Source organism: Chlamydotis macqueenii, chromosome 14 (assembly GCF_036417535.1).
Source record: "Chlamydotis macqueenii isolate bChlMac1 chromosome 14, bChlMac1.mat, whole genome shotgun sequence".
In the NCBI taxonomy this organism is placed as follows: Eukaryota; Metazoa; Chordata; class Aves; order Otidiformes; family Otididae; genus Chlamydotis; species Chlamydotis macqueenii.
Genome location: NC_141569.1, coordinates 16,902,787 through 16,929,811, shown reverse-complemented (window position 1 = coordinate 16,929,811; position 27,025 = coordinate 16,902,787). Strand labels below are relative to the sequence as shown.

The 27,025-nt window shown below is 41.3% G+C and overlaps 2 protein-coding genes across 4 annotated transcripts; one reads left to right on the top strand and one right to left on the bottom strand.

The window, feature by feature from the left end:
- Positions 1-2,184: 2,184 nt before the first annotated feature.
- Positions 2,185-14,038, top strand: SMAD5 (SMAD family member 5). The gene is made up of 6 exons (XM_086758661.1): positions 2,185-2,639; positions 3,885-4,136; positions 5,327-5,446; positions 6,068-6,289; positions 8,818-9,074; positions 10,009-14,038. The coding sequence occupies exons 1-6, from the start codon at positions 2,237-2,239 to the stop codon at positions 10,150-10,152; spliced, it is 1,398 nt and encodes a 465-aa protein (XP_086614787.1). The 5' UTR covers positions 2,185-2,236; the 3' UTR covers positions 10,153-14,038.
- Positions 14,039-21,239: 7,201 nt separating this feature from the next.
- SMIM32 (small integral membrane protein 32) lies at positions 21,240-26,097 on the bottom strand. 3 transcript variants are annotated; one of them, XM_086758921.1, is made up of 3 exons: positions 26,058-26,097; positions 25,368-25,547; positions 21,240-24,232 (listed from the first exon to the last, which is right to left on the bottom strand). In XM_086758921.1, the coding sequence occupies exon 3, from the start codon at positions 23,236-23,238 to the stop codon at positions 22,918-22,920; it is 321 nt and encodes a 106-aa protein (XP_086615047.1). In that variant the 5' UTR covers positions 23,239-24,232; positions 25,368-25,547; positions 26,058-26,097; the 3' UTR covers positions 21,240-22,917. The 3 variants fall into 3 exon arrangements, with proteins under 3 accessions (XP_086615047.1, XP_086615048.1, XP_086615046.1); XM_086758922.1 differs by lacking the exon at positions 25,368-25,547 and having other exon boundaries at positions 21,240-23,904; positions 26,058-26,073; XM_086758920.1 differs by lacking the exons at positions 25,368-25,547; positions 26,058-26,097 and adding an exon at positions 24,667-24,852.
- Between the last annotated feature and the right edge of the window lie 928 nt (positions 26,098-27,025).

Genomic DNA, 27,025 nt, shown 5'->3' with positions numbered 1-27,025 from the left:
CAGCTATTGAATGTACCCAAGGTTTGGAAGTAAGTTAATTGCAACTATAAACAGCTTTTACTTTTTAGAACGGTAAACTTTTATCCTCAGTAAAAGAATAAATTTAGTCTGTGTTCTGGGCCAAGTTTATCTCCCTTTATGTATTTCCTGTTACTTTGAAGGGTGCAAAGATTCTCCTGTGTGTAATAGTTCTAGGGAACTAAATTTATAGTTAGGGTTTGTTTGTTTGGGGTTTTTTTTGTTGTTGTTGTTTGTTTTTTTTTTTTTCAGTAGCCTCTTCTATGGACTTACTGAATCCGTGAGAGACTTTTGTTCTCTTAATTTCTTTTTTTAATTTTATTTTTATGAGAGCTTAGGAAGAAGCATCTGGAAACAGTTTGTTTACTTTTCCCAGTTTTTTTTCCATATTATTGAAACAAAGCTGAATAATCAAAGAAGTACCAGTGGGATTCAGCTACTGTGTGAAATAAATGGATTTTTTTCCTAAAAGGCTGTTTATAAGTCTTTAAACTTAGACTCTTCATCGTAGCCAAGTGTGCTAGGGTCTATTCCCTGCTTTCCTCACCTTCAATCTCCCCAGCAGAAAATCTAGGATGATTACATGTGTGACATAGTAAATACTTTGTCTAGGGGCGTTTGCTGTATCTTTGGCTGATGATGCTTAATATGTGATTCTGTTATATGAAAGTACCCGTTCATGTGTCTGAGTGAGCTTGTAAATGTGCCTAGACACTTACAAAAGCCTTATCAGATGACTTTTAGTTAATCAAAGATGGGAGGAAAAAAGATCCTCTTGATTAAAGGTAGCAACCTAAGAGAAACAACAGAGGTACTTAAACCTTGCCCCCTCCCCCTTGCTCTTATGTGCAGATCTGATGTCTCGGGGTATGTGAGGTGTTCTAATTCACCACGGTTTATCAAAAGTTGAGAGACAATGTTGTTTGGCTGTCTCTGTAGCAAGAAAGGAAGCATCTTTTGTTATTGACATCCTTTCTCTTAGCTCCGCTCTTGCTTTTTGCCAGCTGCTCATTGTCTATACTTGCTTATTTAGTATTCACAAGGGATTTCACAAGTTCTTATCAGTTCGTTGCCACAGCACATCATTTCCTCTTGTCATCGTTACTCCTTAAATTGGTGGGGGGAGGATTCGCATTCGAGCTGGTGAGTGGTAGAAAACACCACCATTCAGGAGCACAGATAGTGTTGCAGTGTTGTTTCGCTCCCCTTTCTGAGGCAGTTTGTAGTAAAGGTCACGTTTCTAGTACTTACTCTGCCATACCTTCCCCTCCCCTCCTTTCTGGGGAAAAGAAAACATTTTTTTTTTTTTTTTTTGGCCAAGGGCTAAAAATATCCAGTGCTTCAAATATTCTTAAAAGATACAAGGAAGTGCAACGTAAAAATAACCACAGCTGAAAAGGTTGGCCACCTCTCTGAATGGTGGGGGAAGGGTTGGCTTGAGGCTTTTATAAAGTTTTTCTTTTAATTGTTGTTGTTTTAGTTGTCTACAGTTTATTCCTCTTTTTTTTTTTATACTCTTCAAAAAACATGGGGTACCTAATTACAGCTCAAGAACAAGTAGATGCTTTAATATTTTCTCGTTGTGGGAAATAAAGATCCATTTGAGAAGCTGAGTACTTCTGTGCAGTACTGACTGTTGAACTACTGGTTCCACCGTGCCTTTTCCCTGTTTCTTTATAGCAAGTTTAAGTCTTTCTGGTGAAGCACTGTGACAGGGATAATACCAATTTTAAAGAATATTCTCCAAGCCTGTCCTCTGAAGGAAACTCGGGCATTTAAGGAACGTTGTTAACAGAGTCCAGGCTATCCCTTTGGTCCCTTGACTGTCCTTTTACACACTAATCGGTAATGGAAGAACTGGGGACTCTGATCGTATTTTATGTTATTTAGCTTTGAGGTAAGGTCCTAGTACTTCTGGGGTTTTATTTTGAAACAGAATCAGGTGCAATGGCTAGAGTTGAAACAGACACTATTTTAATGCCTTTTTGTTTTACTACATTCTTGTTTACTAATTACTTGTTAACTTATCTTTTTAATAGAACGAAATTGGAGGAATCAGTCATTTTTTTTTGGTGTGAAGACTTCATCACTGACATCTATATGTTAATTTGTCAGCCTCCAAGAAATAATACAGCTCGTCAGTGGCAATAACTGCTTTTGATATATAAAAAAAAACCAACAGACAAAACCCAACAAACTTTTTGAAGACTTGTGTCAAATGACGTCAATGGCCAGTTTGTTCTCCTTTACTAGCCCAGCTGTAAAGCGTCTGTTGGGCTGGAAACAAGGAGATGAAGAGGAAAAATGGGCAGAAAAAGCTGTTGATGCTTTGGTAAAAAAGCTGAAAAAGAAAAAGGGTGCTATGGAAGAACTGGAGAAAGCCCTGAGCAGTCCAGGACAGCCCAGCAAGTGTGTTACCATCCCTCGCTCTTTAGATGGACGACTTCAAGTTTCTCACAGAAAAGGCCTTCCCCATGTCATTTACTGTCGTGTTTGGCGTTGGCCTGATCTACAAAGCCATCATGAGCTGAAGCCATTGGATATTTGCGAATTTCCTTTTGGATCCAAACAGAAGGAAGTCTGCATCAATCCATACCACTATAAGAGGGTGGAGAGCCCAGGTATGTTTGAACATGGCTGTCTAAAAACTGAACAAAATCTCCAGTAATCAGCACTTGTTCACTCCCTCTTCTTCCTCCAGTACTGAATAACAAGTTGCGTTTGGTGTATGGGGGAGATTGGAAGAGGAATGTTCAGACTTTTTGAGTGGAGTTTTGCGGAGATGTGTTGTCCATTCTGTACTGGCTGTTTTTCATTGCGGCAAATCACACTTTTCCCACAGATCTCTTGAGCCTGCTACCCTTAAAGTTAGTGGCAAAGTCTTCATTTATAAGAAAATAGCAAAGTACTAATCAAAAGACTTTGGCTTCTTTGAGAAACTTGTTTAGAAACTTCAATCCTTGCAAGGAGTCTGGTAGCCTTCTTTCAGAGGCTTAATATTTTATCAGTGAGTGACATGAATTTTGGAGACTTAAAAAAAAAAAAAAAATATTCTAGGGTGCAGTGTTCCCTACTTGGCTTCCCGTTAGCGGGCAGCAGAGCTGAACAGAACCAAAAGTGATGATCAGTTAGAGGAAGGTACGAACCAAAATTGTGTCAGATAGCAAACCTGCTGTTGCAGCGTGTTACTGTGGGAGAAGGTGAGGACTGTGGTTACAAGTGGGAGAGATGAATTATGTTGCTCTGGAAGGTATAGGGAAAAGTTGCTTCTGTTGTTCCACAAAAGGGTTGTAACTATTGCAGCGGGCTGTAGCGCTCAGGTGCTCTGCTGTAACACTTGAATTCCAGACTCCAGCACTCTTGAATTTAAAAGTTAAAACTCCAGCTTAGCAATAGTTGTATGTTGTACTATAGATGTTGTTTGTCTTCAGTGAACGGCTATATGTAACTATATGGTTTGACTATAGTAATATAGACTGTATTTCCATTTTTACTGATTTGACAGCGTACACATACAGTGGGTTTTGCGCTTCTGTATCTGTACTTTGGTCCATGCTACATGTGGACTATTTTTCTCTGTTTTTTTTTAAAAAAGTTCTGCTTCCAGTTGTGTGAAATATAGGTCTGGTTTTGCTTTGTTTTTTTTGTGAGAGTAAAGTTTGAGTCTTCTGTGAAGTGTAATGTAAAAAACATAAAGGAGAGGGGATGGGGTAAACGCATGACAGATGAATCCACTACGCCTCTTTTCACCTAGCTAGTGCTGACATTTTCATGATGACCGGAATAGCACGTTATTTGTATTTCTTTCCTTCTATCTCAGTTTTTAATCTATGTTTAACTATTTCCTGTTTATTTTTTTTTTCCAGTTCTACCTCCAGTATTAGTGCCTAGACATAGTGAATTCAATCCACAGCACAGTCTGCTAGTTCAGTTCAGGAACCTAAGCCACAATGAACCACATATGCCACACAACGCGACATTTCCAGATTCTTTCCAGCAACCCAACAGCACTCCGTTTTCCATTTCACCAAACAGTCCCTATCCACCTTCTCCAGCCAGCAGCACTTACCCAAGCTCCCCAGCTAGCTCTGGACCATCTAGTCCATTTCAGCTACCCGGTAAGTACAGCCATAATGTCAACTTAATGAAAAATAATTGAAAGGTCACCTTCTGTTGTGACTTACTACTTCAGGAATTTGTGATACTTGCAATAAGTTGCTTTTGCACTTGCGTTTTAGGAGAGTTTCTTCCTGTTTTTGTCACTGGTTAGAGTTAATTGTTATAGATTTGTTTTTCCAAATATTCTTTGTCACGGGTACTGTAGTGGTGAGTTATTTTGCACAGCTTCAATGTATAATGTCTGATACACACTTTAGAAGAATGTCTAGCCATGAAGAGAAAGCAGATGTAACAGGCTGAACAAGAATTTTATTGATGTCTTCCTCTGAATGAAGACACTTACATGTGGTATTTAATTGGAAAAATATAGAGCAAACTTTTGATAGAAACTTAACTGATCTGGGTGAAAATAAGAAAAAACAGCAATTGATAGGGATAAAGGAATGAAGCCTTATTGAATCTGTCTGGTTCTTTGTGTGGTTTATAAAGCCATGAAGTTATTTTCCAGTAGCTCACTGGCCTCATCTTTGTTCTTTTTGGCTGCCCAGTGCTGCAAGAAAGTGTCCATTCAGTGAGGTATCGCTCTTGGGTAAGGACTGCAATCACTGGGACAGATCCCTTCGTAGTGCCTGGAGGAAATTTCTGAAATGGGGAATAATAATATGCTGGTACACTGACTGCTGTGCTGAACGGAAAAATGCAGAGATCCACACTGTTATAATGAAGTCAGCCTACAGAAGCAGCAAAAAAAGAACTGGATTAGGCTTTCATTGTGCTACACTTAATAGTTATTTCTTCTGTTATTTCTTTTTGAATATGGAGGGTAGGGTAGGCAGAAATATTGCAGAAAGAGTGAACTACAGTTATCTTGCCCAGCTGCAGAAGTGCAGATGTTTAAAAAAAGATACAAAGATAAAAAAGGCCAAAAGAAAAAAAGCCCAATTCCTAGTTTTTCTCAAGAGTCCGGTGTTGTTATTAGCCCCACAGGTAAGAATCCAGCTATTGAAGGAGATTACTGTGAAGACAGCTGCCTGGATTGTATTTGAGTTACTTTGAAAACTGGTCCAAATGTTTTAACATCTCTTGTTCAAGAGTATTTTTGTGTGTTTACAACTGCAGAGTGAATAAATAAATATTCTAAATTGTTGAGGTTTGTTTTGGCTTCTTCTTATTTTTTTCATGTTTGTAGCTGATACTCCACCTCCTGCGTATATGCCCCCTGATGATCAAATGGGGCAGGATAATTCTCAGTCTATGGACACAAGCAATTCAATGATCCCTCAAATCATGCCAAATATATCTACCAGAGGTAAGTTGTATAGTATCGTGTAAAATTAACATCGTTTGGCTTCTTGCAACTTGTGACCAAATGAATTAATAATTTCAAATGGCGCAGTAAACCTTGTTGGTAAGTGGAAGCAGTCCTCCAAGGCAAACTAAGGTTGTAACAGGAAGAATTGAGAAATAAAACTTGCCTTGCTTATTTCCATCTCTTGCTTTTAAAGCCTCAGGAGCATAGTATGGCTTATGACAAGTTAAACTTTTTTTAATTTCTCAGAATTAGTCTTTTCTGCTACCTTTGCCTGCTGTTAGAATTGTATATGTACAAAGGCTCTGAAAATCTAGTCCTCTAACAAGTTTTTTGACAGAAGAATCGTGTTTCATCTGGTATCTGTCATATATGTTTTTTGTGTAGGTTTTTTTGTTTAATATTGGGCTTAAAATAGGAAAATAGTTATAAAATCAGTGGTCTACCTAAAATGCATGGAAGTAAAAATCATTAAGATCTTAATCAGGACTGGTTTTGCCCGTTATAACTGTTGATGGAGCTTTTAGTTATCTGTTGATATTTTGGAAGGCCTGCTTTACAGTTTTAGATTTAATATTTTAACATTTATGTAAAAGATATTTCCATTTTTCTTGTTTTCAGATGTTCAGCCTGTTGCCTATGAAGAACCCAAACACTGGTGTTCGATTGTGTATTACGAATTAAATAATCGCGTTGGGGAGGCTTTTCATGCATCTTCTACGAGTGTGTTAGTGGATGGGTTTACAGATCCCTCCAATAATAAAAACAGGTTCTGCTTAGGTTTGCTCTCAAATGTTAATCGCAACTCAACAATTGAGAACACTAGACGGCATATTGGAAAAGGTAAAGCTTTGTTGTGTTACGCATGATTAAAAGCTAAATCCTTGTTTTTATTTCAGGTTCTGTATACCGCAACAATGATTATTCACGGATAAGAATAGTAGAAGTAATCTGTGATGTATATTATCTGCCTCTTCAGTATCTGAAAACAACTTACTTGAGCGTGGTTTCTTTCTAATTAGTCTAGGAATTGCATACATTTTTCTTTGACACTAATTTAAAAGTGTCTTACTACTTGTTTCTTACCAAGCGATGTTGTCATAGGGGCTCGTTTGTTATGCTTTGTGATAGTCTGCATGTAGAATTTTGTGTTTTGGCAGGAAAAAACATTGCAGGACTTCGGATACTCTGTTACACCTACTTCTTAAATCAAATTCTTCATACCACTTTGCAGTATATCAAAGATTTTTTTTTTATTTTGTTTTTCATGCAAGGTATTACGCTGCTGTCTACAGTACGTTCAAATATCTTGCATGAGTTGGCAGCAGGACTTTGAAGTGCTAATGCAAAACTGCAAGGGCTCATTTGTCTGAGTGAATCCATGGGGTGTGTATGTGTGTAGGAGGGATTCCTGGAGACAGCAGGTTTTGCAAGATCTTCTAGTTTTCCCGTACTGTTTGCCTGATAACTCTTATAGATGCACGGTTTTCATCTTTGATGGAATGTGCTTGGATTATCTTAAAATGTGTACTCGTTTTCTGAATACCTCCTTTTTTGTAACTAAGTCCTGAGAAGAGAACACCATTTCTTTTTGCATATGTAGAGGCCTTTTTAACACCTAAAAGCACTTGGTACACTTAGTCTTGAGTTGTTTGGTTTTTTAATGAAAGTCACTGTTGCTTGTAGTATCTTTTCAAGACCTGTCCTGTCCCTTACCAGTCTTTTAATCAGAAACTACTATAAATATGGCAACATTTTGCAGATTATCTGGAAACCATGAGATCTATTAATATCTGTTGGAAACTTGGCTCTGCAATTCTGTTGTCCAAGAAAATTTATTATTATAAAGGGAGGGACAGCTGATTTCTGGGGCATGGGTGGTTCGTCAGGTTCTTTTCTTTTGGTTCACCCCTTTCAGTGGTACTGGCAGAGGAATCCTGCGCACACACCTAGGGTCAGAAATGTAACAAGGATCCAGCATCGTGTTGTAGAGTAGTATTGACTACAGTGAGCTTTAAAATGTCTACATCTCAAAGACTAATTATTAAACTAAAACTTCTGCTTTTCAGTAGTAATTCTGAGAACAATTAAGATTGTTTTGGGATAATATACTATTTATTTATGGCTTTTGTTTGGAAGGTCTTGGTTTTTGCCTCCTTGAAACTGCCCAATCCTATTTGCTAAGGTTTTTTTCTGTAGAAGCATTGCGTTGCAAGCGTTAGGTGACTTCCAATTGTGCATTGGATTATTTTTGAGGTATCTGTGTTTTTCTCAGTCTGTTACATCATCCAGCTCCCTTCTTCAGAGATCTCTCAGAAGGTCTTTACCTGAAAGCAGTTAGCTAGCAAGCGGTGGTCCATTTCTTTTTAAATAAATAAGTTTGTATTGTGAAAATGCATTCTAACCCACCCTAGATTTTCTGACAGCTGCTTGTAGTTGATGAAGCCAATGGTTCCTCTGTGTAATCTTCATCTTACCAGAATCCTGAGTGGATCTAGCGATGTTCACAACAGTCACTGGTGTCTGAAAGATTAACTTGATGACTTGCTGTAGCACCCGCTGGCAAACCCTGGGGTAGTCTGCAGTGGGTTCTCAGGGTATTGCAAGGAAGACTTAAACTAAACTATATCCCAAACATATAACAAGTGATGTATCGGGGACAGGGATAACATCTGGGAGAAGGAAGGTGAGAATCTCGACTGAAGTAGCAGTGAGAATCTGTCTTTGGATCCTGAAAGAATCAGCAGCTTTTTTTATATATTAATTTTTAGTCAGACATAGTGTTATATTGGCTTCAGAACATAAAGGGAAGGAAGCACTTACATACATAGCTGAATTCAGGCAGGTGTGATAAATCTAGGGGCTCTGTTGATTTTAAGGTCTGTAAAGCCTGATGGTATTTAAGTTGTGCAACTAATTGGACTTACTTCTCCTTTTGGCTGATAAAATATGTTGAAAATGTGAGCTGACTACGAATATACTTTCTCATTCGTGCCTATCACTGCCCTTTCTCCTTGGACACTTCTATTTCTGTTGGAATTACCACAGGCAGAAGCTACTAGTTTTATGGAACTGGAGTTTTAAAATCCACATAAGTTCTCTAGGCAAATGGCTTGAAATAACTGTTGACATGTGGAAGTAGTTCACTTTGTAATTGATGAGAGAAGGACATCTAGTGGCTGGTCTGTAATGAAGCCTGCTGTATTTTGAAATGTGAAAGCGTGTTATAGTGTGGGCAAAAGAGCTTTTCTGAAAAGCTCTTCAAACAGAAAATTTACTTTGTTGTCTCTGATTTTGAGGGAGTTGTGTTTAGTACTATATTTTCGGGGGGAAAAAAAGTAACTTGAAACGTTTTTATCTTTATTTTCAAGGAGTTCATCTCTACTATGTTGGTGGGGAAGTCTATGCCGAGTGTTTAAGTGATAGCAGCATATTTGTACAGAGCAGGAACTGCAACTACCACCATGGCTTTCATCCAACAACTGTATGCAAGATTCCTAGCGGATGCAGTCTGAAAATTTTTAACAATCAGGAGTTTGCTCAGCTTTTAGCTCAGTCTGTCAACCATGGATTTGAAGCAGTATATGAGCTCACCAAAATGTGCACCATCCGAATGAGTTTTGTAAAGGTAAACAAATTATTTTGGAGGCATTTAAATTTATTGTGGATTTGGGTAGTCAGCAGTAATTACATTGTTACAGCGCCAATGTAGCAAAGCTATTCTGACCTCGTGTGGTTCTTTTCAGTGGTAAGTATGTTGAAAATTGTTAATTTTGAGGATAGGGAAATCGATGCAAGAAGGGAAAAGCACAGATTGCTGTATTGAATGTTGGCTATGTATTTAGTTACTCCAGACCAAGTAACTAAACTCTGGACAGAGATTTAATCATTGTGGTTGCTGTGATTTTGTTAAAGGAGATTTGAGCTCATGCTCTCAATCTGAAGGAACAAAGTGAAGTACAAGACCGCAAAAAAGAACATGAAAGGAGCACATGTGATTGCAGAAAAAATGGCAACTCTTTCAAAGAGTTTAATATTACTTTAAAAAAATTATTATGGAAAGAAGACATTATTTGAACGTATGAAGTCAAATTGTGCTGTTATCTCCCAGTAATGTTTTCTCAACATTGTTTAATCAAGATGCTGTCCATTTCAAATTTAGCATGGAGTCTAAGACTTGGACCTTCCAGGGGCTGAACTACGACAATTATCCAAAAGATGTTTATTTTGTCAATTATGATAAATACTGCTCAGTTCAAGAGTGTAGAGGATAAGGGAGCAGGAGGGAGAAACAGAAGAGGGATGTACTTGAGTCAGCAGTGTGCTCCATGGAGCAGCTCATGTAGTCGCTCCAAGTCTGTAGCAGGCAAGACTTGATTTAGGCTTCCCTCCCATTCCTTTTCAACCTCAGGTTTTTTTTCTTTGGGTAAGAAGTGTTGCTAGATTATGAGTTACCTTCAGATAAGTATCTTAGAACATGATTTCCTGCTTCTTGTTAGTAGTTATTTTGAAAGACAAGCCTGTTCTCCACCTGATTGATAAGATTTTGTTCATTTTTACAGGGCTGGGGAGCTGAATATCACCGACAAGATGTCACGAGCACCCCTTGCTGGATAGAAATTCATCTTCATGGGCCCCTCCAGTGGCTGGATAAAGTACTTACACAAATGGGTTCTCCTCTTAATCCCATCTCATCTGTTTCATAGTGCTGAAATTCTATCTTCAGCCTTTTTTTTAGTGAACTTATTCTAATTCTAGAGAAACTTCCAGTGTGGATACTGTGAGCTATATGGAGAATGGATCTTACAGTTTAACTTCTTTTTTTTTTTTATTATTGTTTTTTTTAATCCCTTTGTGACCAATTCCATTGTGTATAGCTAATCAGTTTTACATTTCAATTTGTTCTTGTGATGCTTAAGTGACAGTTGAGCCCTTAGGGAAAAAAAAGTCTATTGAAAAATTCAGAACACTTTCCCCTCCTTCGAGTAGAACTTAAACAGGCATATGTCTTAACTGGAAAATTTTTATTTGTCCTGTAGGGACAAGAATTATGAAGACTGACGTCAGAAAATAAATACATATCATAGTTTTTTTTTTAACTTTTATGAAACTGTTTGAACACGTGCAGCTCCAGCTTGCAAGCTGTATTTTTAGCAAAGTTGTTGAACATCTTAAGGTTGACATCTGTCATAAGCAAAATTAGACTATTATGGCTAATTTGCCTCAGATTGAACAATGTGATTTTTTTTTTTTGAGTGTACACATGAATTATACTTTTTACAAATATTGGAGTGGTGTAAAAACACTTGTATTGTCTATTGGAAAATACTGTCATAAACACACTGTATATTAATACAGAATAGCAGTTCTTAGCCTTTTCCCACTTCAGTTTTGTAATATCTCTTTTAACCACCATTTAAAATAGTAACTGATACAAGGTAAACATCTTGCACGTTTCTGGAGTAGTAATTCTTGTTTTGCTTTGATTTACACTCATGCAGTTTGGATTTGGTTGCCAAGGCTATTTTGTTTTAGGTACCCTTCTCTGTTTTAACATAAACACTACTATTTGTAAATGACAATGCTTACTACTTTTTGGAAGGAATAAGTTTTTTGTTTTCTTTTTGGTGTTCTAGCTGTTTATTTTACCTGTCTGGAATTGATCTGTGTTAGGCCTTTTTAATCTCTCAGTAGACATTACGCAGTATTAGTGATTACACTCTATTTAATTCACTTTCAGTATGAGTTTGAGTCTCTTTGAAGACTGTGAGTGGCTTAGCAAGTTAGTAACTGAATGCAGAAGCTTTTACTTCCAGATCATGTAATTTAATACAGACCTGTTGGTAATGACCAAAAGTAATCACTTCTTTGTAGCCTACGTGAAACAATGGTCTTGGTCCTGTCCCTGATGGCAGATGTTCAATCAGAAGGCTCGTAACTGTAGTTGGCGGCTTTATGGGATTGAAGGACTGCATTGATACGATGATGAAATTTCTCTCGTGTAAGGAATCCTGTTGCCTGTGCTGTTGTATTATTTCTTAGTAGAGAATTTAAACACTGTACTAAACACTAAAAGAAATCAGTTAAATTACGTGTGTATATTTTTCCCCTTTAAATAATAAAAAAAAGGAGACTGAAAGAAATTTTCTAAGAGAACTAGAAGTGAATTATATACAAAATTTCTTTGCATGCAGAAAAAGACCTATTGTATTTTTTAACTTCTCGTCCTCCCTTTTCTCTTTCCTGAACACCCCTTCAGAAAAGTGTTCAGTGTTTGAGTGAGAGGCTGAAAACTCTAAAATGCAAATACTTATTAAAAGATGTGTTGCAGTTAATGACTGTAATCCTGAGACATTGATTGCTTACACAAGTTTTTGTGTCTTCTGTTGAATGACAGTTTCTGCTCGAATGTGGAAATCGTGCATCGTATGGTACCTAAGTAACAAATGATCTTAAAGGAATAAAATTGTTTACTTGTCATTAAAATGTTTCTTATGAAATGCCTTAAAGGAATAAACTGTAACACTTCTGCAGAACCCTAATGTTTTCTTGTACAGGAATTTCTATATTACTTGGTATTTTGGGTTTTTTGGGTTTTTTAAGCCGTTTCTCAAGTGTGTTTAAAAACAAACAAGTGCATCTTCAGGAGAAGGATAACAACATTATTTGTGGCTCACCCTTGGGGTCTTCGCTTTTGTTCTTTGAAACTGCAACCCACAGGTGATTCTTTTGTTCGAATAAGATGTGAAGTCAGTTGGCCACAGGAACAGGCTTCTGTTTTCTTCTCCCTGGGTCTGACTTTTGTCGAGTTCCTGAATAGGTATATTTCACACTACAGGATTTTTTCTTTCTTGACTAGGTTTTATAGTAAATGTCACAGCACATTGGATTAAGGGAAGATCTCAGTTGTAGGTACAAGATTTTACTTTATCCAAAATGTTTTTTGCCTGGCTTCATCTCTGTTCACTTGCATGTTTAGATGTGGCCAGCTGAATGACTCAAGAATGGGTGCTGAAGTGGGTGTTCATGAGCCAAAGCTGGTGCTTAGTGCTAGTATTGTGGTTAGATTGGCTACCCATGCACTGAACCATAATTTCTGCAGTAATATCCAGTTAACCCACTTCTGATGCTGTCTTTAAGTACTGAAGTACTCTGACATTTTTCTGCTTGTGTACATGTTCTTGAACTGTAATATACGCAGCGCTGGGGATATCCTTGCGACTGCTGATTTTTGCCAGGGTAGGCTTGCAGGAGCAGACCCAGTAAGATTGTCTGTGTTCTACTTTTCTGTTCCTTTTAAGTAGGACTTTTTGAGAGCTTTCTAGTTAGCAAATTTAGTGTGCTGCTGGTTCGTGCTGTTTCTAGTAACGTTGAGTTCATCTGTGCTGCTGATATAAAATTCAGATAGCTGTACGTGGATGGATTGGATGGAGAACTGTTTGACCCTAACCATATTTTAAATATAGCCATAGCAGAGTGCTGCTTCTGTGTAAGTCACTTCTTGATCTAGATGGAGGGGTGGAGAAATTGAATCAGCCAGTAGTCTGGTAGTGGAAGATGGAGCCTTTCCAGTATAGCCCAGCTTAGACCGAATGTCTTCAGTGAAAGCTGTTTTGGCTTTTGTAGTGTACGTGTTTTCTTTTTGGGCATGTTTCTACTCCGTGCCAGCCACAGCATTAACTAACAGCTTTGGCAATACCAGCAAAGAGCCTGTAATAGGCATATACTGAAGTTCTTTCTGGGTTTGCTTTTATAGGCTCTGAGGTAAGATAATAGCTTGGATATTCCTCATTAGAGGACTTCAGTCTTGCTGGCAGTCAATGCAGTGCCTTGCGTAAGCATTACGTTCGTTAAATTGCGTTAGGCATGAAGTAGTTGTACATGAAGGGATGACTTTGGATTATAGAATCTGTAGGACCAAAGTAAAACTTTGTAGTGTGACTGGTGAGAGAGAAACCGAACAGAACAGCCCATTAGTCAAAGAATGCTGAAACAGCCCATGTGTTATGAGTGGGTATAGAATTGTTTAAAATATTGGAATTCTTTTGGTTTTAACTTGAAGCTATGATTTTCCCCCCCGCCAGTGTTACAGTGCGAATGTTGTCAATTCTTGGGCAGATACTCTTGCAGTGTGAATCTAGAGAACATTAAAATGTGTCAGGCTTTCTCCCTGATTTGAAATAATTTTTTTCAGGATATTGTTCTAGTTGCCCAAAATGTTGCTAGTGATGGTTTTTAGAAGGGGAAAAAAAAAAAAAGACAGACCCAAATCGAAACACTTTCTAAATGTTTTGCTTCGAAGACGAACATGCGGCTAACTTTTTTTTGTAGTTGTGAAGTTTCTGTTTAGGAAGGTAACCCATTCTGAATTCAAATTGATAGACCAAGCCATCAGATTACAACATAATTTTGCTTTATTGTGCTGCTCCATAAACCTGCTTCTGTGTTTGTTGCAAGCATAACCGTTATGCTTTTGTTTACATTGTAGGAAACACAGTTCTAGCAATGAGTTTTTTTTCATTTAACTCTAAACATCTTTTTATTTTGTTAATTTTAAAATTATTAGGTTTTGCTATGTTATGTTTTTAAAGATATTTTTTGCATACTGCTGCTCATATTTCAATAAACAAAACAAAAAAAACCTCAGATTTTTCTGATTTCCTTTTTCTGTAACTCAGTACATCTCAAGTATTTGTTTACAAGGGTTTGATCTATGAGTTCTTGTAACTCTCCGTGCTGATGCCTTAACATGTACAGAGTCCTCCTCATACAAATGTGATCTCATAATTTAAAAAATACTTTCCTGTAGCTTTTGGGTAATGCAAAAGTTTCAGTGCTCTTAGAAACGGAGATAAAATTATTTCATTAATTTACTTAAGCGTCCTTTTTCATCAGCTTGTAGAACGCAGCCAGCCAAAACCTGATTGCAGTAACAGTCTCAATTTCTGGTATTATAAAAATCAGTAACATGAAAAATGTATGTGTAAGACTTCAACAGTGGTTATTGTGTTTTGGGTGCAGATGGGGTTTTTTTAGCATTGTGGCTGACGATAACATTTTTAAACAACTGTCATCATGTCTGAACGTGTAGAGCTTTAAACTGATGACCGAGAGCCTTTTCATTGAAAAGATGCTACAGAAATAGAGGTTGAAATAGTAACTGGTGGTGTGCACCAATTAAAAGAAGTCCCTTTTTTTTTTTTTGGCAGGATGAGTACAAAAATCTGGAATCCCAATTCCACAGGGATATCCATTTAAGAACTATAGGAAGGATGAATTACTTGATTAGTATCAAACTGAAACAAAAGTGTTGATATTGCTTGATCTTCTCTCTGCTTCCTGCTTTGGGATTTAATTTGGCTAGCAGACTGCCTGACACCTTGCAGTAATACTTGGTCAAATTCTCTCATCTTTTCAATAATAGGGTGGGTTTTTTTCCTCTGAATGTACAACTGTGCTGTACTAAGGAGGATCCAATCACATGGATAGGAATTTTTAAAAAAATCTCCTGAAACCTGATGGTTTTGCTTCCAAAACAATGGTTGCTATGTAAAGTTCCCAGAAAATTTGTTATGATAGTATTACCCAGATGATACAGTCTAATTTGCAAGTGAGTAACATCTGAAATTAATTGTTGCAGTGGCTTGTTGGCTTTCAGGAGACTTTTTATTGTATTAATAGATTTACATATAAGTAAAAAAACCCAGCAAACTCAAATTAAAAATCTTGGTTATTAAACACTTTAAAATATTGTTTTATAGAACTGAGGAGTTTTTGTTAATCTTACTAGTCTGTCTCTGGGGAATTAGGGGTACAGTAATAGTTTGTAATTATGTCTCTGAGTAGATAACCTGTGAAGTTTTTCATTTATGGTTTTTTTTTCAGCAGGAAAAAAAGCTTTGGGCAAAACCTACCTCTTCCACCTCCACTCCAACCTGCGTTGTGTGTTAAATGAGTCAAAAGCTAGTTCTGTTCACTGCTGAGTAAAAACCAAACATCTCACTGGCATTTAAAGTAATTAAATGTTGGGTGTCCTGTATCCCGTGCCAAGAGAAATCTGCCTTCCTTGTCCTGGGGTGCTCCCTGCCCTGTTGTAGCCGAGGACCATGCTTTCTCTAACTCCACCCCAACAAATCCTACTCATCTCGAAAAGCTATTTCATAGAAGTCAGGGAAACTTGAGAAATTACTTTTACTGTAGATACTCTGGCCAGAGGACAGTGGTGATTGGAGTGTCATGTCAGTGCACTAAATCAGGCTTTTCTAAGTAGCTTTCCCAGAGTAAGCACTTGGTATCATGGAAATGCTGATTCCATTTAACTTGCCAAATTCAATATTTTGGCCTATATGATTTAGAATGTGTGTTTTCCAGACACTGCTAGCATTAAAAAGTCCTTGGACTACACTCAGTGATGAAAATGACTCTAGTTTCCCTTCAGATCTTAAGCACTGTTAATCTGATTTAGGATGCAGAGCAAGCTATCTTCTGTGTGCACTGGGGCATTTGGGAAGAGTCCCGAAGTACCTGTGAATTGTCACTCAGTGAAATGTAAATGTTTTTAGGTACTGCGTCATCTTAATGCTCAGCTATATTGGCGAGAGAATTGGCTTGTGCTGATCAGCGTTTTGTAGTCAGCAAGTGTTAGCACTTTGGGTTGGTACCATTCAACACAAATAATCATTCCCCTTTTTTTGGATATCTGTGTATAAACTTTGCTGCGCCTGGATGATGAATATGCACAAGATGACATTTCTGTACTTCAAAGACAGTTGTCCGTAGCTCTCTAGTGTGAATTCTCACTCCAACCACTTGCAAGTTTCATAGTGAAGCAGAAGAAGGCTGCGTGCTGGAAAGCAGCTTACCTAGACTGGAAAACAAAGCCTAAGCGAGCTGTAGAGTGCAGGCACGAGACTTTTGCAATCTGTCTAGCGTCTGTCCCCAGACTTCCTGTTGTGCTGTGGGAAGTCAAAGTAGAAACTAAATTTAGGGGAAAAAATGCCCTATTAATCCCCACAGGAGAAAACCTTCAACAAAACCACGGAAAGGACAATATTTTGAGTTCTAATGTCTTGCTGCTTCTAGATCCTCAGTTCAGTTTTCTTTTCCATGACTTTCCACCTGTGAGTTGGAAGGAAGGGTCCTTTAGCCTTATAAAAACCAGCATTTTCAAGTCTCTGTTCTTTCTAAATTCTATCATGCGTGTTATCCCCTATCCAGGTGAAGGGGACTCTGTGCAGTCTGGCTTTTTCTCTGCCCTGTGTTTCTATATTTAGCAATATTTTCCTCTAAAACCATCCTGAGATGTCTCCGAAGTTCAGCACAGCCAAAGGATTAGATCTCAAGGTTCCGAATAAGGAGCTTCTGGCTGGTGGAGTTCTCAGAGTACGTTCATGTTAAAAAGAGGGATCAAGCCTTCCTAAAAGACAACTTACCCTGAGCACAGACACACACAATACCTGTGTGACAGGTGCTTCAGTGTTTTACAGTTTCCAGGCAGTTTGCATCAAATAATTTTAAAATATATTGGTCTCGTTAACTGCCTTGCAGGGCTACATGTTCGCGTGTGGTGCACAAATGTTTTTTAAGCAACATATCTTAGCTCTAGTTGAGTGCAAACCCAAGGGCAGACTTGGCTTGAGGATTCTCGCGATCCTTCTGTTCTCTGCTTCTAAAGGTGATGCTGAGGCCACAGTTTCATCGGCTGGTAAGTGCGGTTGTAGTGCACGTGGGGGTCCTGTTAAAAGCAAACATTGCAGCCACCAGCAACAGTTAACAATTGAAATGAGGAAAAAAAAAAAGTCTAAAAGTTCATTCAAAAAATGTGGATTGGTAGTCATTGGCTCTTCTAAGGATGGCAAGAAGCCAGCATCGCAACAGTACCCTGTTTTCTGAGCGTGATGGTCACACCTGATCTAGAACAAGAGGTTGCTGTTGGGCAGCCCCGCAGCGAGCAGTTCTGTGTGAAGGTGTCTGTTGAAGAACACTAGAAGCATTCACTTCAGTGCAACAAATGAAGACACGCATCTGTGGAAAAGCATAGTTAAATTCTCTTTTATCCAGAACTTTTGCTGTGCTAGCCACGATTCTCTTAAATGTGTGTGACTAGGGAAGCTGCTAACAAGCCAGCTCGGCTCTAGCAGCGAAGATGATTTATGCCAGGTCAGCCAGTTCTGTATTTAATTGATTACCTCCCCATATCGCTGTTTGAATGGTGCTTGCTGGTGCTGTGCTGGAGGGACGAGAAGCAGGATGGAAACGGTAAGGCAGCACACCCGGAGGGTGGTCACGGGAGCCTGCCAGCCTCCTGCTCAAGGTATGAGTTGGTTTTGGCACGGGACAAGGCTGTTATCCAAGCAGTGCTCCGAGATCCTAGAGACTCGGCTGCTCCTGGGTGGGGTGGTGGCTGCAGAAACGGCGACGGTGGTGAGGAGATGCTTTAGGTGCCCTGTCGTAGCCCATACCCGCTACAGGCGATGTAGGACAGCTGAGGCAAGGTGCAAGTCTAATAGAGACAAAATGATAGGTAGTGTTTATACACATCAGCAAATTAATGTGAAATCTCTTATTTTTTCAGTCTGAAGTCTTATAAAAGAATATAAAATTCAAACTTGTGTTCAGGAATAAGCCTCCATAGTTATCAAATCCCTCCCACAAAGAAACTCCATAAGACAACTTCACTCCCACGGAGATGCGAGGTGAGGGGTTTGGGAGGTGAGGTTCTGGGGGGTGGAAGCTGTTGGCTCATCTCCCACCGTTCGGTGTTCCTGCCCCTCACAGGCTGTTGCCTTGGCAAACTCAAACTGCCGGGTTGGTAAGTGGCAATGATGTTTCCTGCCGACTTCGATATTATATTTTGCTTTTTTTTTCTTTTTGCCTCCATAGCTCATCGACTTTACTAAACAAGAGAGGAGACAGGTTTGCTCCTTACCACGCTCCAGTGCTGGCAGTGCTGTTGGTGCAGGGTGCTAAGCAGGATTGTAGTCTTCTGTCTTGAAACACAGGGAAGATAAACGCTGACTCCTCATTTTTCCATTAAACTTTTTTTTTTTAAAGCAGCTTTTAAAAATAACAGCTCTTTAGTTCTACACCCAGTTTTATTTTGTTCTTTATAAATACTTCTTTTTGCCATTCTGTTTTTGAAGTTGCACGTCTGCTGTTGCGAGCAACCCGGTTATTTCCAGGACTAAATAAGAAGTGCTGTCTAATCAGTCATTCCTGCAAAATCTCATTTTCTGAAGTCTCTTAGAGAAACTGCTGTCAGCAAACTCATGAGCCTCTTGAGAAAGCTCCGAGCTGTGTGGGTGATTTCAACTTTAGAGCTGGATTGGAGGAGTTCGAAAGACAATGCAAAGCAGAGAAAATAGACTGTGAGAGGCAAGTGGAGGCTTGTGTCCTCAGATCTGTGAGATCTCAGGTCTCTGGTGAGCAGTCTCATGCTGAAGGATCTTTACAGAAGGAAATATCCTGAAGTTTCCTGTAAGAAATTAAAGGTAAATATAGTATGTTAAACCTGGAAGTGGAAATTTAGGAATGAACAGGTTGTGTCCACAGAGATTATTCACCTGTGGTACTACAGGAACTCAGCCCTACAGGGAGGAATTTCGATTCATGTTGCCAAGGGGGTGAAAATGAGAGAGAGAGGAGGAAAAAAAAGGTTGGAAAGATGCGCCTGTGTGTGTAACTTGCCCAGGAGACTTTGTGTGGATAAATGGATTTAAACCAAACTACTTTTGCTTATATCTGTAGTTTATGTATTTGCTCAGGGGCTTGTGAGTTAAGGCTTGGAAGAAGCAACATCCTAAAGCCAAATCTGCTGTGGACACAATCCCAGGGTGTCGCCCTTTCATTGTCTGTCTCGGGTATCTGCTGCTGTTTGAAACTTTCTCAGTGCCAGGTAGGTAAAGCTCCTCGTTCTCGGGAGGCTTAGGACTACGAGGACCAGGGCAGAGCAGCGTTCAGGGAGGGACACTGCCTGGGCAGAGCAGAACCGAACCTCTTGCCCAGCGCATCCGTTGGGATCAGGTCTGGCCACGCACCCCTCTGTACGGGTTGGGGACAGACACTTGTCACTAGGAAACTGAGGCTCAGGCTCTGCTCAGCCTCTTCAGCCATTCTCTGAAACCTGTCTTCGACAGCTTGGAAGGACAGAACAGCTCAGGAGTGTAAATCCTCACTCCTGATAGCGCTCGCTGCCAGCCCTAAGCGAGTCCTCAGCCTTTTCTCTTGCTTTTCTTAATGGAAACTGAGTTGTGGAGGAGCTTTCATCTTGGTGATCCGTGTTTTGAAGTGGTGTCCTGGGATGAGGGCTTTTCAATTCCTTTGAAGATGCTGCTAGAAGAAAACTCATTAGAGCAAGTGCAGTTAGAAATTGCTGTGGCTCTTGTGGTTTGGAGAGCGTGATCGTGCAATGCAGCTTTGCTTTCCGCTTTGCCGTGTGGCACCAGGGCATTTACCAGCCTGAGGCCTCCCAAACAGACGTGAAATATTTAGCTTTTGGGATTATTCTTTGCCTTTTGCCTTGCTGTATAGTTTGACAGACTTGACTCCTACAGAGGCATCAGTTGTGATGCCATGTGGTATGGGGTGTAGAAAACGCTCAGCTCCTCGTTTTTGCTTAGGGGAAAGGGAAATAGAGGAGGGTGAATGTCCACGGAAAAGCCCACCACAGCCCACCTGCAGATAGGAAGTGCAAGAAGAAAGATGGGTCCCTGAAATGTGAACAAACCCCGTGTTCAGGCAGTGTCTGTGCCAACAGCTGGAGCAGATGGGTTCAAATCCATCCGTGGACTGAGAGATGAAAGCCAACAGACTGAAGTACAGCAGTAATGATATCTTGGAAGGGTGGCATCGGATGCGAAAGGTTGCACTGCTGCTGGGTGGAAGTGATGAGTGGTTTCCCTGGCTCAGAGGAAGAGGAGTTAACCTTATTTAACACGCAGGTCCTGATTCAGCAGAGCACGTCGCCGTGTATTTTAAGTGTATGGATGCTCTCCAAAGCATTATGGGAGCTACTCATCCTTCGAAAGCCAAGCACGTAATTATGAGCCGCCTCTGAACTGGGGTCACCCCGCTTCTCACAGCATCGTGTCCCAGGTTTCTCCTGTTTCACTCATCCTTCGTATTTCAGCGTCTCGACCCCCAGCCTGCCCCGCAGAGGAGCCGTCAGGCAGGAGGCTGCTGCGGGTGCCAAGAGGCTTTTTTTGAAAGGCATGGTGAGAAAGTGGGGTTTGCCGTAAAGACACAGTGAACGGTGTGTTTGTGTCAGGGGTAGGAGGTGAGGAGAAGGGGTAGGATATATTTTTGGGACCCTGCGTGTCGTGCACCTAATAAACCAGTTAGAAGTGAGTAAATGCCCGTTGGTCCCCCTCCTGGCGTGCCCATGGTCGAGAAGTGGATTTCATGGCAGCTTGAATTTTGAGCCTGGTGAAAGAGAATATATCAGATGTTTTCTATCCATACTTTTCAAACATTGGTTAAAGTGTCATTAATAGAACTTTCTTCTGCAATAGAAATGGTTCTGGGTTATTGGTGAGAGCAGCACAGGGCGTGCGTAAAAGCTTTCCCAGTAAATCAAGTGGCACTCTTAGGTGTGACAGGTTCTTCTGTGGGGAAAAATAGGATTATTCCAGGTTTGTTCTCAAACATTTAAATAAAGTACAATGCAACATGTGCTTTATCAGGTTCTGAGGCTTTCGCCAGCAGGAATTCTTAGGCCAAACTCATTAAGGCTGGTAGCTGATAACAAGCTGTCATTACTTAACAATAAATAAGAAATGCCTGATTTGATAAAACTTGATTTATTCAAAAAGGACTGAGATAAACACACTTGAATTTATTCTGGCTTTCTACATGAGAGTAACTACTTGGAATTACACCGGTTAAATTTGGTTCAGAGGAGATAAAAATTGTCCACCTATCGAGGAACAAATTATTTAAGCCTGTTATGTAGTAGTTTAACTTGAGCATAATAAAACATGGTAACCAAGACGATGACCCGGGAGTGTTATCAACTGTGCAATTTCTGAGTAAAAAAAGCTTGCACACAGGCCCCCACGTGTACACGTTTTGTCTGTGTGTTTGTGCGAGCCTGTGTGCGTGTAATTGCATTGTAAAACCGTTTCGTTTGGATTAAATCAGTTATGTAGATATATACACACAGGGCTCCTGCGTCTTAAGAGCAGATTTAGGGGCACAGCATCCGACACCACTCGAACCCCGTTCTTCTGACAGATGATCCACGAGCAGAATCTGGAGCAAAAATAGGGTTTAGGACTCTGGTTTTGGATAGCTGCAATTCAGTCGTAACTGGGGTTTAAAAAAAAAAAAAAAAGCCTTTTCCTGCTCTTTGTGGGAAATAGAAATACTGTGCTGAGATTCAAGCAGTTGGACCAGGAATTGTGCTGTAACTGCAAGTTTATTAAAAACCAGCTTCTTTAAAAAACACATCAGCTAACAAGGTTAAGCAGAAGCTTTTAGAACAAAATCAGCTGATAATTTAAACCAATGGTTTTTGTGCCAGTGATCGATGTTGAATCAAACTGTTGCCACATTTGATAAAGCGTCCTTCTAGTTGTCCTAGATTTTTATATAAAAAACAAGGAGTGGGCACATTGCGTATTAAAACAACTCTGTAAAACTGTGGTTTATGGCTTTCAGAAGTTACCCACTTTTTGTACAGAACTCAGAGCGCTCTGCTCCTCCCTTTCATTAGTTTACATACTATTAAGGATATTTATTTTCTGTCCTTCCTTCTCCCATCCTGATTGTTTTGGTGTCACGCCGTGGCGAATAATTTCCTTTGTAGCTTAAGAAAATTGAAAATAAATCCCTTAGGTATTTAGTGTTTCACATAACTGGAAACGTAAAACCTGTTTGGTGATGCAGTAAAACATCAAAACCCCCGTTAGCAGAATCACAAGCAAAAGCCTAAACAAACATTTTTTGTTCCCCCCCAACCCCCGCCTGGCAGGGCTCCTGCGTTACCACCCGGTTCCAGCTGCAGTTGAGAGAAATGGGTCTGGAAAGTAAACTCCCATCCTCGGCGTGGAGCAGTTAGGTAAATATTCTGTGTTTTTTACGTTTGATGCTGTGGTTTCATAAACGTGGGTAACGGGCTCCGCCAGATGCCCAGATCAGAGACTGTTAATGCAGACATCCTTGTAGGGACACTGAATGGGAGGATGATGACATTTGCATGCATATAGAGCTTAATCCGGAATCGTGGGGCAATTTTTTTTTTTGCGCAAAACTGTATAAATTCAGTAAAGCATTCTCTCTTTAGTTCATAACAGAGCTTTTTATTTACAGCTATTCCCGTTTGCATACAGCATATTTTTCAGCAACACTTTCCTGTGATGCAGGCTGTTAATTTAAAGGGGGTCCAATCCCTTCCCCGACATTTGGAAATAACGCCTCGGTGCACAGGGCTTCTGGTGCCTGCTGCTGTCATACGACATGGTTTCTCTGTAGTGTCACACAGCCTGTGTCCTCCACGGGCTCCTCGCCTCTCGGAGCGATCTGTCGTAAGGAAGAGTGGCAAAGAAAGAATTTTTCAGCTGGCAGTTTATGAAGAGCACGATGAGCGTCACGGTCAAGAGCAGAAAGAAAAACAGAATGATGTAAGTCACCAGGTCTGGCTTATTTATTTCCCCTTCCTTTAAGACCCTGGCTGTCGACATGTAGAAAGCGGAGGAGCTGACGGGTCGCGGTGTGCCGCTCAGGTAGGGCGTGTTGGTCTGAAGGATGAGGTGAGCTTCAGTGGCACCGGTTGAGTTTAGCAATTCACTATACATGTTCTTGCTTAAATTCCCTCCACAGTAGAAGTGAAGCAGGAGAGCACGCGCAGTCAGTCTTTGGCATAGGAAAGGAATAATGTTCCTGCTTGTAAAAGGCTGAAAACCAGCCACATTTTGTCTAAAAGCAAATTAATTCACTGGCATGGCTCAGTGGCTTTCTTTTAAATCTTCTTGGCTCATATTTACAGCACTCATCCACAAATATTAATCAGAAATGATACGGGTACCTCGTGTCCTGGCCCTGGTTCTCCCAGCACGTCTCTGTTTGGGGAAATGCCGCCGGTCAGCCGGGACGGGCTGGGAGCTCCGGGAATCTGCTGGGATCCCGGCGCTGCCGCTCCACCTGCATGGGAAAAGGCTGCGGGCGGCGAGGAGCCACGGCTTCGGCTGGCGGCAGTTCAAGGCACGCTGGATTTCCAGCTGGTTTTCACGAGTGGGATGCGCACAAATCCGGGGTTAAACGGCATCTGAGGGGAGAGGCGGCTGCTGCTCTGAGATCCCGCCGAATCCGCCGTCGTGGTTCTCTGCCTCGGGAGGCTCCGCGCTGTTGGAATCCCGGCGCTGCGAAGCATCAGTTGACTTTCTTAATCCCAGTTAACGGCACGCTGCGGAGCCAACGTTAAGAGGCTGAGCATTCTGCTTTCCAGGCACTCCTTTCCATCGCTTTGAGGAAAAATAAATTAAAAAAGAAAAGAAAAAAAAAAAGTAAAAATTGACCAATTGTCCCTTTGTTCAAAAAGGAAACATCAAAAAAGCCACCCTGTAAATGGGAGGGGGGTCAGTTCTGAGGAAACCTCCTCTCTGCCCTCGGCTCAGCCGAGCTGTGAGGTGGGACTGGGCAGGGTTCTATCAAACATGACTTTTTTTTTTTTTTTTTTTTCCTCCAACAGAAGCTTCACCGCAGCGTCACTTGCTGCCATGGGAAGGAGAGAACTGCGTGGTGGTGCCGACCGACTCCGCAGCCCGTGGTGCATCTGGCAGTGACATGATGCTGAAAAGGAAGAGATCTCCCGATAAATCCCCGTGAGTGCCTGAGGCTCTGGCTGGAGGTTTTGAGCTGGGGGAGGGTAGCAGAGAATGGGACAAAAAGAAGAAAATTGCATCAAAACCTTTCTTTCTTCCTCAGACCTCTATTGTTAAATCTAGAGTAACCACAGAACATCTCTTTTATTTTATTCTTTTCTTTTTTTTCCTTCTGTACAGTCCCCAGCACCCTCTCCAGCCTGACAATTAGCATGTTAATTTTTTTTTGTCATCAAATTGCTTTTATGCCATTAGCTACTGGCTGCTTGCCAGCCCGCTCGCACAATCTCTCGCTCCCGTGCATCAGATAAGCCCCGTTAATATTTTTTTGCAACTTGAAAAAGGGGCAGAGGGGGCAGGGTCGGTGCAGAGAGGAGCGAGGAAGAGAGGAGAACTTGGTACCTGGGCAGAGGAAAGGGGGAGACATGTTCTTCAGTCCCAGGGTGCTGAGCCAAGCAAACGTTAAAGCTGCTTATGATGAGATATCGCAGCCAACATCCCGGGTGATTAACCGTTTCAATTAGCATAATAAATGTTTCTGCTGGGAGAGGGGGAATGAAGAGAGGAGAAATCTTCTGGTCAATTAGATTTAAATGAAATAAAAGTCTCTGCGAGAGGGCAGCACCCTCGGAGGCCCTGGTCGGCGCGTTCCTCGTCTCCTGCCGAGCTGCAGGTGCTCCAGTCAAACCCCGCCAGCCTCCAGCAGCTCTGCGGGGCGGATGGAGGCCGTCACACCCCTGTGCACGTCCCTCTGCATCTCTGTCCTCAGAAAAGCCACTGCCTGGCTACCCCCAAGCCTTGGGGACCTTTTGAATTCATTGGGAGTTTCACAGGCCTTACTCTAAGGCTTTGCTGATTTTTTGTTTCTCTCTTTTTCCTTTTCCCCCTTTTTCAGCCCAAGTGAGCTGTGACTCTTCCAGGGAGGCTGGAGGTTTCTCCCTGCCCGTACATAACACATCTCCTGCCCGCAGAGCCTCCATCCGCAGTTCCACCTATTTACTCTGCGCGGGTTCAAAGAGCAGGGCACCAAGGCAGGCAGCCAGCGCGGGGGCTGGAAAAATCAACAGTCATGAAAAAGCTGATATAGCTCGCAATCGTTTTACCTGTCCATCCCCTCAAAACAGGAGAGTTTGCAGCAGCAGCACCATGGCAGGGATGTCTGGAAGGCTGGATGTCTTCCCAGGACCATCCCGTCCTCAGCGTTCTCCTCCCTGAGCTGTTTTTGGGTTTAACCAAACTTTGCATCCTTTTTTTTATTTATTTACTTTCTTGTTTTTATTAGTCTGTAGGAAAAGCAGGAAGGCATCTGGGGGCTGAGTTCTATAAATAGCGTGGAGAGTATTAATGTGAAACATACTTTAGCAAAAAGGTTCTTATAAACAGCTTCTCTGAAAACGTTTCCAACTCTGCAGGAGCCGGGGAAACACGACAGAGGATTTTTTGGTAGCCCTGTGATGCTCTGCTTGGTGGCTCAGAGTCAAACTGGGCAGAGGTGGAGAAGGAAGGGCTTTGCCAGGGTGGCTCCTCGGGGGCTGTGGGCTCATCATCATCCCCCTCCCTCCTTCCCTCGAGCCCTGAGCCGGTGGCCGTGTCCCTGAGGTGGACGGGATGGTCACCTCAATGGGACAGGAGGGGACAAAGGGGCTGCTGTTTGCTCTGCCACGTTGGTGCCTCCATCACCCCTTGTGTGGCTGTGTCTCTTCCCTGCAAACACGGGAGCCTCCTCTTTCCACAGGCACACAGCCGGAATCTTTATTTTTTATTTTTTTTTTTTCCCTTTTAAAAAATGTTACCTCTCCTTCTTGGAAGATCTCTCTTCTGTCCCGAAGACGCCACAGTACCAGCTCCAGCGCTAGCGCTTTGGGTTGAGAACCGTTGCCAATGGTCCCGGACCAACTCTCCAGCGCTGGGATCGATCCCCCGGGGGTTTCACGAGTGCCCTGCGTGCTCACGGGCTCTGGAGCGCACACAGCTCCTCCTGCAATTTTTGGCTGCTTGTCTGAAGCTGATGGAGGAACTGATGGGAAGGCCCGGGAGTAAATCAGATGTGTTTTCTGCAGCACTGTATCCAGGCTTGGTCTTAAAAAAAAGCTAAATTGCCATAAATATCTTAATTGCGAAAATAAAAGCTGAGCCTTTCCCTTTGTTCTCCTTAATTTGGGAGAGCATTTAAAGTCTTCAGTTCCTCCTAATTTTTCCTCATTACCTTATTACTTATTTAGTAGCTTTGCTGTTATTGTTTCTTGGTCTTTTTTTTTTTCTTTTTTTCTATTATGTTTTTTTTTCCCCCTCAATGTTTCCAGCATTTAATGCCCTGTTTCATTAGTTTTTCAGTGTGCCCTGGCAATGGTCCCGCAAGGACAAACACGGAGCCTCTGACACTGGCTGGGGTTTAACCACAATAAACCTTGGAGTGGCACAAATTCCTGGCGCATTCAGGAGCCGGGTCAGCGTCGCTGGCGCTGGTGGCATCACAGGGACAATCCCAGGGCTGGAGAGGGCCTCTGCCTGCTCCTCTCACCCTCCCCTATGCGCATCTCATCCCTCAGCTACGTTCAGGAGCAAGGAATTTTCTCTCGGAGGTGTTGGAACCTCCTGGAGCCCCAGCTGACCCAAAGAATTTATCTGTGGTCGGAGCCTTTCCCCATTTCCAGCCTGGTAAATAACGCATGATTCTCTTGTGTGCTTGCACAACCCCTACCACGATAAATACCAACGGAGGGAAATGGAAGTGGAAAGAAACATTAACTTTCTCAGCAAC

Coding starts and splice junctions, on each gene's coding strand:
- SMIM32 (XM_086758921.1), bottom strand. CDS start 23,238: ATGTATAGTGAATTGCTAAACTCAACCGGTGCCACTGAAGCTCACCTC.
- SMAD5 (XM_086758661.1), top strand. CDS start 2,237: ATGACGTCAATGGCCAGTTTGTTCTCCTTTACTAGCCCAGCTGTAAAG. Junction 2,640..3,884: donor TAAGAGGGTGGAGAGCCCAG/GTATGTTTGAAC, acceptor TTTTTTTTCCAG/TTCTACCTCCAGTATTAGTG. Junction 4,137..5,326: donor TAGTCCATTTCAGCTACCCG/GTAAGTACAGCC, acceptor TCATGTTTGTAG/CTGATACTCCACCTCCTGCG.